The 9,964-nt window shown below is 35.3% G+C and overlaps 1 protein-coding gene across 2 annotated transcripts in view; it reads right to left on the bottom strand.

The window, feature by feature from the left end:
- Positions 1 to 447: 447 nt before the first annotated feature.
- The window catches only part of LOC120071288 (callose synthase 3), a 34,305-nt gene continuing 24,788 nt past the window's right edge, over positions 448 to 9,964 (bottom strand). For both annotated transcript variants that reach the window (XM_039023480.2, XM_039023481.2), the window contains exons 26-44: positions 9,716 to 9,876; positions 9,458 to 9,581; positions 9,270 to 9,370; positions 9,044 to 9,173; positions 8,256 to 8,407; positions 6,438 to 6,547; positions 6,207 to 6,332; positions 6,047 to 6,115; positions 5,746 to 5,935; positions 4,854 to 5,004; positions 4,473 to 4,592; positions 4,281 to 4,399; positions 4,088 to 4,171; positions 3,264 to 3,376; positions 2,958 to 3,187; positions 2,023 to 2,826; positions 1,868 to 1,918; positions 1,341 to 1,526; positions 448 to 970 (exon numbers count right to left, since the gene is read on the bottom strand). In XM_039023480.2, the coding sequence (XP_038879408.1) occupies positions 722 to 970; positions 1,341 to 1,526; positions 1,868 to 1,918; positions 2,023 to 2,826; positions 2,958 to 3,187; positions 3,264 to 3,376; positions 4,088 to 4,171; positions 4,281 to 4,399; positions 4,473 to 4,592; positions 4,854 to 5,004; positions 5,746 to 5,935; positions 6,047 to 6,115; positions 6,207 to 6,332; positions 6,438 to 6,547; positions 8,256 to 8,407; positions 9,044 to 9,173; positions 9,270 to 9,370; positions 9,458 to 9,581; positions 9,716 to 9,876 (3,270 nt within the window). In that variant the 3' untranslated portion in view covers positions 448 to 721. The remainder of the gene's footprint in view (positions 971 to 1,340; positions 1,527 to 1,867; positions 1,919 to 2,022; positions 2,827 to 2,957; positions 3,188 to 3,263; positions 3,377 to 4,087; positions 4,172 to 4,280; positions 4,400 to 4,472; positions 4,593 to 4,853; positions 5,005 to 5,745; positions 5,936 to 6,046; positions 6,116 to 6,206; positions 6,333 to 6,437; positions 6,548 to 8,255; positions 8,408 to 9,043; positions 9,174 to 9,269; positions 9,371 to 9,457; positions 9,582 to 9,715; positions 9,877 to 9,964) is intronic.

Raw genomic sequence — 9,964 nt, 5'->3', positions numbered from 1 at the left:
TTAAATGTCCAATTTTAGTCTTCATACTTTAAATAAAAATAAAATAAATTTAATACCTACGGGGGATCTTTTCCAAAAAAAATTTATAGTATAAATTTTGAAACACACGGTATATATACACTTTAGATTACAAGGGAGGGTATAAGTAATTCATAAAGATTTTTCAGACATTTATGTAAATTTTGGTGGATTTGGACAAAAATAAAAAGTAGGTTCACATTAAAGGCCATTTTTGTTGCAATCCCTAAAACGGAGTGGAGTTTTGAATAATGTTACTAATATCTTAACAAACTCAACTACAAGCTAGTAAATTATCTATTTTCCCAATATTAATCATCACATTAACCATCTACTCGATCAAGGTGATGAACATAGTAATTTGATTACATTAAAAATCAGGGGGGGGGGGGGTTGTTGGTGTTAGTGAAAAAGAATCATAAGAACAGGTGCAGTAATCTTGGCTGATAAATTAAACGATTCAATAATGTTAACAATCATCTTTAAATACAAAAAGAAACCTGATGATCCGAAATTTTCAGGTGCAGGTCATGTAAATATAAAATATCAACAAAACCAAAATTTGCAGCCATTAAATATTAGTAGTGCACTCTACTACCTACCCATTGATTACAACTCCTAATATAATATAAACAAGCCTCTCGATGCAACATCATATGCAATCAAGGAACTGAAAAAAGGTGATTGTTGTCTTACAGTGTTACTAATCTTTGTTTCGGGACGACCGATCCTTCCGATGACCACCAAGAATACGAGAAATCTGTAAACCTCTGCTGAATGCTTGGTTGAAAAGCATACGAGTCTGGAATTCTGAAACAAATGGAAACCAGGCAAGGAATGCGACAGGAGTGAAGAGAAGCAACCCCATGATGATCTCGTAGCCCCGAGCAAGTGTCCTTACGGATCCCCAAAAGCCAGCTCGCTGAACAAGTGGTTTCAATGCTTGTGCGATCTGGAAACAAAAGAGAGGGAAGATGAGATGTAGGCATTCTTGCTTGATACTAAGGGGCTATTTGGGACAAGAAGTGAAGTTGTAAAGCCTAAGGAGTTGTGAACTCTTGGGAACCACGTTGTAAAGAGTTAGACAAAGCATAAAATTGATGTTTTCTAGTCGTGGAGCGTACGAACTCCTTGGCCATATAAGGAATGGAGTTCACAACTCCACTCTTGGTCAAACACTCCTACAATTGCTTATTTCAACCTCTAACAGTAATGGGGAAAAATAAAATTGAAACAGAGATACCAATTGATAGAACTTAAAAGCATGGATTCAAAAATGAAATTAGGAAATAAAGAGAAAATCAATGTTCTAATAGACTTACCAAAAGCATGCCCCAACCAGTTGGCATGAAAGCAAGGATGCAAACAATGATATCCTGCACGGTCATATGAGGAAGAGCAATCAAGGTGACGAGAATTGAGACGAACGTTAGAAAAATTAGACCCTTGATCAAACGGAACACAAGTTGGAAATCTGCACTAAACTTTCGCCTTCCAACCGATACAGTCTGGGGAAAAAAGGGAAAAAAATATATCAGGTTAATATTGAATTCAAAATAAGAGGAAGTTATTTTATCCGAATTACCCTTAAAATAGCAAAAACTAGTTACCATGTAGGATACATATATATAATCTGACAAAATCATGTGGTAGCATTAGATGCTTGCATATTTGTTATGAACCATGTGAAATGCTAAATTCCCTTTTTCTTCAATGGTAAATTCATGATTTCACCACAATTTAGTATAGACAGCTTTAGTTTATATTTTGTTCCCCCCTTTCCGAGGGCAAAAAGTGAAGCCAGATCAGATAAATCATGTTCTACTGTGCCAAACCTTCAGCAACTCACCTTCATTACAAACAGTATTAGAAAGATCACCAGCCATGAAATGCCATATACCTGTGATCAAATAAGGAAAAGAAGAAAGGACGAGATAATTAATGATGATATTCCTAAAGGTTTAAACATAAATAAGGTGGATAGAACATGAAGGGTTGATTTACCAGGAAACTTTTAGTATTTGTGCGCTGAGTAATGCTAAGATGATAGACCAAACCATACTGATAGATAAAGAACCGAGAAGCTAATAATATTTCAGCTACTAGACCTCGCTTTCCAGAGTGGCGTAAATGCTCTTGTTCTTCCTCCCACCATGACTCCCAACTTTTTTCTGGCGGAACACCAATTCCACCACGATTACTTATCCATTTATTCCAATCCGTCCAATCATCGACAATCTTCTGCCACTCAAAACCAGAAGGATTGAATAGGAAGGGAGCAAACAACCATGTGCCGACCATAAACCACATAGATACAGTAATCAACACATAAGCAACTGCACTTCTGTAAGTGTGACCAAATATCTGGTACACAAGAAGTAGAATCATGAGCTCAAGACCTTTGACGAAGTGGCTACGGGAATAGAGCCTGTAGTTATCAGCAAACTTGGCATGAAACACCACAAATCCACGACCTGTAGGCCTGTATTTGGCGCCTCCGTGAAGTAAAGTTCTCCCATAATAGTGGGTCTTTGTCCCAAGAGAGAAAGTAAAAAAGACGGGAGCTAGTTGTAATTGCATCAATACAAATTCACTCAATGCTGTGCGGAATCCCCTTTCCAAACCAATTTCCATCAGCATAGGCAAGGCCATCAAGAATCCAATTTGGACAAAGGATTGAGAAGCAAGGGCAACTTGCAGAGGTTTATTGTCTCGAATTGCTGGTTGGGTGCTCAAACCTTTTTCAAGTCCACTAAGAACAAGATAAAGGCGACCATAAAGGAACACATATACTGTGAGTACAGTTATCTGCAAGAAGAGAAATCATAAAGATGAAGCAGAAAGTGAAGTGAAGGAAAAGTAGAAATATTACCACATATAAATATGTATCAGAGAATTAATGTACATTTAAATAGAGCGAAAGGATAAAGAGCCCATACCAGAGTACTAAAATAGAACCCAATAGTCGTAAAATAACAAGATAACATTCGAAAGAAGTCAAATCGGTGTCCAAGACGGTATATATCACGACTTAATGTCTGCTCCCCATTCCCATTTGCTATTTTTGCTTCAAACATTGAAATCTGATTAAGGCCCACATCTCTCCCTTTTCCAACTTGTATGTACTCATGATGAGTGACATTGCCTTCACGAAGAGTTGAATTAAAACCTGAAATTTATAGATACATTAATAGCTTGGTAAAGCCAAATCAATCAAAATAGTTTTAAGAAAAGTCATTGCATACCAGCAAATATGTCTTCGCTCAAATTGATAACCTTGGAAGCTTTACTGACGCCCCCTCTAGTTAGGTGGAAGAGCCTATCAAACACATCTGGATGTCCGTAGTGGAAACGAACTCTAGACAGAACAAAAATATAAACACAGTTAAAAAATGTCATAAAACTTGATTTAAAAATCCAATCAAAATATGAAGTTCAGTGGACAGTTAACAGACCTAATTCATAAACATCTTTATAATTGTCAAAACATATAACTGAATCGAGACAACCATATCAGGGAATTCATGTGTTTGGCTTCATCAACTTCCAACAAATACCCATCATACAACCTAGTGTCACAACGCTAAATTCTTAACTAAAACTTTTACCCTCAAAAGTCTTGACTATTGAGTACCGTAATTCCCCCCAGAAACTATTTGGTCCTATTTTATATTACCCTTATATTGAGAGATCAAGTATTATCAGATTGTAGCGCCAAAACTGTACACAACTTCTCGATCTCAATTGACATCAGTACTAGATTCTGTTCAGCTGGCTAGAAATAACTAGATTTTTTTCAACTGGTTTGTTAGATTTTAAAAGTTTGCTTTTTGTTGTCTTCTCCTCTTTTATCTCAATAGTATTTTTTTCTCCTTTTGTTTTTTTTTTGCATTTTCTCTAACCTCTTGAAGACTATTGTATCTTAGAACATTAGTCCCTTTTCATTCTGCCAATGAAAAGTTATGTTTCCTTTTAATATATATATATATAGATAGATATAGGCAATTCAAAATCTGATCAAGCAGTATATTATCAAACTAAAGATTTAAAAAAGAAGAGGACAACTTACTTCAGAGGGTTGGCTAGAAGTCTCTGACCAATGGTAACAAAACTAGTTTCTTGATTAGACATGAACCAAGCAAGCGATGAAACACTGCATTCAGAAACAAGAACAATGAAGAAAGCACAAAACTGGCCGTGAGAGGAAAAATGAAAATAAATAAATAAATAATGATGGATCAGGAGAGAGGAAGAGAATTTGCCTTCCAGTAAATATATGCTCTCTAAGTCCAAGAATAGAGGGGTGTCTTATACCATCATGCTTTTTGAGAAACTCTTGCAACAAGTTCCTCATCTTCATTGCTTCTTCCATGTAGTTATCCTACAAACAACAATATAAATAATCCAGAAATAACATGGTAAGAAGAAAATCCATTACATTTAACTGAATATACCTGATTCATGTCGATTGTTTGCAAGCCCTCACCACGTGTAAATATTATCGCATGGTTCTGATTTTCTGGCTTTCCCTCACCCAAAATAGCAGGACCCGGGAGCTTTATTTGATAAATAATCTGTACAAAGCAACAAACTACTTTTGATCAATAATTTGAAGAAGTATTATTTCCATTTTAATAAATATATAAATATATATATATATTTTATAAATAATCTGTATGCCAATTTTGTAGAGCACTAATGGTTTGTAATTAACATTGAACAAAATAACAGTACCAATTATTTGAGCATGGAACTAGGCCATACAAGATCAACATCAGTAACTCTAACCATGTCAAACTGAACCCAAGCATGCAATCACTTATGATAACCAATACCTCATCCAATTGCACATGCTCAGAAGCATTAATAGATTTCGGTGAAGCAGCCTTCACAAGAGATGAATAATATGTCTTCTGGTTTTTCTTGGATTTATCTTTACTAGGTTCTTCTACCTCATCAATGTATGCCACTCGAAGGGATGGGTACCTGCAACAAATATATTTGCCCATTAACTACAATCCATATCTAGAAGTATACCGGGTGATATTGCCTAGAGGCTATACTTCAAAGTTGTCGAACATAAATACACTCGATGCTTCATTCTTCAAAATAGTATACAAAACAGAAAATGGTAGTGGCGATGATTCAGCATGAGAAAATGGAGACATCTCAAATTTTCATGTGTTTTCTTTATGGATAATAACATATGAACCTGTAAGCAATTAACTTCCCTTTTCATAATGGAATGTTTAACTCAATTACATTTAAAACTTTAAAATAATAAATATAATAATAAGAGTGCATTAATTGAAACTTTAAAATAAATTAAGAGTGGGTTAGACACAAGAAAGTCTTTTGTAATTATTGCATGTCCATGATTCAAAGCATTTGGAAACCTCTCCTTTCAGTTTTTTTCTTTTAAGTCTCTTTATTTCTTCTATCTTCTTAATGTGTCTAAAGTTTCTTATACCAACGAATGAATATTGAAGAGAAGGAATTTAGGGCAGTTCCCTGAAATAGAGCATGAATGAGAACCATGCAAAACCTTGAGGCTGCCCCAAAACAAATCTCGGCCGGTATACCAATAAATGAATAAAAAGTAAACAAAGACATGAAGTCAAAAATAAAATAAAAAATAAAAAAACAAAATACGCTTGTTGAACAAGTAGTAATGGTTTCTAAACACAGTTTTTTAAAGTAGTTGTATGGAAACAGTCCTTCACATACTTTGTCATTAGTTTCAAAATGTCCTGGGCGCGAGCATCACCAGATTGCTTTTGAATCCCATACTGCTGACATGACACCACATAGGTAAATTTCATGTCAGATATTGCCTGACAATGTGCCCATAATGACCTATCACCCTTAGAATTTTCTTCTGAGTTCAACTCCACCGCCTTGTAACCCTCCATTAGGTCTTCAAAAACATAAAATCGAAGTTAGAAGAAAACAGAAGAGAAGCTTGAAACAAATAAAAATGCAAACTTCCAAACTTCAGATAAAAAAAAGATGTGTTTGAAAAGAGTACCTTGATCCTCAGCAGTATCAAGAAAAGCTTGAAGCTCTAAAGCCTTTCGGTAATACATCATTCCTCTTACTGGGTATCGATTAAACACGGTGTTAGATGAAGAACATTTCATAAAGAGAGTTAAAATGGAATGCAACTGACAAAAAGAGAGAGGAAGAACCTGTTTTTGTTAATGTTTGGCCTCTATAGGATGCCCAAAGTCGAAGTTCTTCCTCAAGCTCACTCACTCCTTTTAATTCCTCTTCACTAGTGCACTTCACTCTTTCAAGAAAGTTTTTCCATTCATCTAAAGATATACAAACAATTTGTTCATTGAAGAAAATTGAACATGGGTAAAACAACAGAAGTACCGGTAAAACAACACAAAAACAAAACAAAACAAAAATAAGACCTGGATATATCTTTTGTAGGTAGAAGAGAATTGAAACCCCGTCCTCATTTGGCTCTTCTAGATCATGCAATGAAAAGAGAACCTCCTCCGTGTAGTATGGAGTTAGAACACTAAATTTAACGTTACAGTGTCAGAAAACAAATAAGGAGAAAATGAAACTAAAGGTCCAATGGATAAAAGGTAAGAAATCTGCCTAACTTAAAAAAGAAAAACTCCCCACCTATACATCAGTAATTGAAAAAAGGGAGCATGTGAAAGTAATATTAAAAGAAAAAGTCCAGACTAAGGGAAGAAATTTTTCCTAATTTTTTCCCCAATTGAAATGAACATTCCACTTCACAGTAGCAGTATATTCGGGCAGTGCCATCAAAAGCTCGTATTCCAACTCATTTATGTGGGTACAAACTGAGATGAACTGACTTGAAATGAACTCAAGAGTTGATCACGGTACAAATTCAGTTATCACGGCAACCAATATTCGGGCAGTGCCATCAAAAACTCGTCAAGAAATTGAAAGGTCCACATTTATGTGGCTTAGGAATAATTTCCCTTTATAAAGCATATGATGAATCATCACTAAATTTACACAGAGGGTTGAAATTCCACCAAGTACTATTGACCCGCTTATGCACAGATTATACATCAAGACCAAGACCATCCTCCTTGACCATCAAATAACGTTAAGCCACAACTCGTCCTTCCCTGAAAGCACAATATCAGGGGGATTTAATATCTCCCTCCCCCTATGTCCGACTCTCAAATCCTCACTGGCAAAGATAGTTTGCCTGACGGAATACAAGCCAACTCAACTCATTCACTTAACTATAACTTGTTGGGCCTAATATGTCTCCTCTTTTAAATGCAACATCTACAGATTAGGGGTGAAAGTTTCCAGTGCTCACTGCTCAATAGACTAGAACTAGGACCAACACAATGTTGACCATAAATTGGACAGCTGTAAAACAAAAACTTCTTTTCTAATAAAAAATCATAAATTCATAGATCAAATAAAAGAATACACAAGCATAGCCAAGACCCCAAAAAGAAAAGGAGTAACTAGGAAAACCCCTCAAGCTAGGACCAAAACAGAATACAGTCCAGGCTGAGCATACTACAGCTAGGACCACAACCCAATGTGTCCATAAATTGGAGAAAGCTAGAAAAACCAAAACCTTATTTCCCAAATAAAGAAACCAATTTGAATTTTAACTGCAATTTGATATTTAAAGGACTTTTAGTTTATTCATTGAGGCTTTGCTATAGCTTCTTCAGGGGTTATTATTTCCTTGGTAGCTCAACACATGTACTCATAAGCCCAATACTTTACTATTCAAACTACATTATTCCATCATGTGTTCTTAATTTCCTGGAGCGGATATTGGCAATCAGAGGATCTTTGAACGAAAGCAAATTCATTGGCAAGATTGATTTGAAGCTGCTAGGCTCAAGGCTTCCCTCTATGGTATTCTCTTTCTGATCTCTTTTTTGCCTTCTCTTTGCAAGGCATATGTTTGAATTGGAAAGCATTTATATTTACTTTGTAATTGTGTTTCATTGTTCTTTTTTTCTTTCACTCCCTTCCTGAATTGGAAAGAATCTCTTTTCATTTCTTCAATAAAAAGTTGTGTTTCTAAATAGATGTATAACATTTCAAAAGGAAATGCAACTAAATAAAGAATAAAATAACCATGGTCGCGAATGAATTTTATGTTTCTAAATAGATATATAACATTTCAAAAGGAAAAAAATCAAAGGAAATGCAACCGAATAAAGAATAAAATAACCATGGTCACAAATGAAAAACTGAATAAGGCTTACGAGAAAGAAAGCATGTTCCGGACTTTAGGCGCCGTAGGCATGTCCATAAATAATGAATTAGAAAAGAAAGAGATGCGCCTTCTTGCTTCTAAGTTGGACGGTACATCCATGGCAGATTCCTTGGTTATAAGCAGTAGATAGAGTCGTTTGATCTGAACATAGAAGTATACCCATTACACTTCATGGCATAGACTAGTCCACAGAAAATAAACTGTTAAAATTCTCTAGTAAGTCTTAACTATGTACCTGTGAACCCTGTCCAGCTGCTTTATTCATTTTTTTTTTTTTTTTTTTGTTCAACATCATGATGGGGAGGGGTGATTTAAACCTTCTACCTCTTCATCGATGGCATATACTTTAATTAGTAGAACCATGGACATATTGCAATTAACATCAAAACTTTTGACCTGACTTCTTATTCTTTTCCCGGCAATTAACACCAAAACTTTAGGAGATACCCACTAGGCTTTTCGTCGATAGCATTTACTTTAATTAGTAGAACATGGACATTTTGCCATTAACATCAAAACTTTTGACACCTGACTTCTTATTCTTTTCCCAGTAATTAACACCAAAACTTTAGGAGATACACACTAGGCTTTTCGATGTTGATTTTTTCCATTTTCTTGTCATAGTATATTCTTCAATTTTAGGAAATCCCTTATCGTAAAAGTACACAATCATTTCTCATGCAATTGCATACATATGAAGGCAAGGAGGCACGCCTCAAATGCTCCTTCTACTAGGAAAAAAAAAGAGGTGTGAATATTTCTTAATCAAGCACCAACCTTTTCCTTCCATGCTTCTGTCTGGTCAACAGGAAACTTTATGGCTCCAGTGGATGCAAATAGTTGATATTGTTGATCCAAAGAAGTCATTCCTTCATGCCAAGATCCTCCATGGAGTGTTTCAAGCAAACTATTTAAATTTTTCATGTCAGATACTTGATATAAGGGGGAAAAAAGTATTTAGAGGCTTTATTTTTCTGGGACATCACAACATTTAGATCAACACCTGGATATATGATCCTCATTCATGATATCTCTTGTTACATCTTCAAGCATGTCCTGAAATAAAATCACAACAGCATCCTTGTCCTCTTGCTTGTTATCCAACTGAGATTTTACGATATTTTTCACAGTTAGACTGCACAGACCTCAATGAATCAAAATGGATAAACAGGGCTAATTATTAAATATTACCAAATACTTCGTAAGTTTGACAAAGCGATGATAGAGCTTTGGAAGAGCACTCATCTTGAACTCGCTTATTAAGGTATTCTCTTCTATGTGTTTGTCCACCTCAGTAAATATATAATTTATAACCCTGGTAAAATTCAAATGCTGAAGTTAAAAATACGATACCAAGAAGGGGCTAATTACTAATTAAAAACCAGTTGATATCTACTTGTATATTCAATATGTTACTTAACAACATCATATGTTGGACTGAAGACTTACTCTTTCTCACGAGCACCTTGAACTAAATGCTTGATTATCTTCTTGAATGAGGCATAACATTCACGAATAGCACTGGACATGTAGCTATCAGCATCGATTCGCTTTTTCAGCTCCCGGTCCTTTCCATTGCTATCTTTAGCCATGTCTAATGCTATTGGAATCTAAACAAAGAATAATCAACACTGCATGGTCATTAAAGCCAAATATATTTTTCCAACAACCAAGGTCTACAAAATGGATTGAAAAGCA

The sequence above is a fragment of the Benincasa hispida genome, chromosome 2 (assembly GCF_027475165.1).
Source record: "Benincasa hispida cultivar pf3 chromosome 2, pf3_genome.v1.1, whole genome shotgun sequence".
NCBI classification, from domain to species: domain Eukaryota; kingdom Viridiplantae; phylum Streptophyta; class Magnoliopsida; order Cucurbitales; family Cucurbitaceae; genus Benincasa; species Benincasa hispida.
This window is presented reverse-complemented; position numbering and strand designations above follow the sequence as displayed.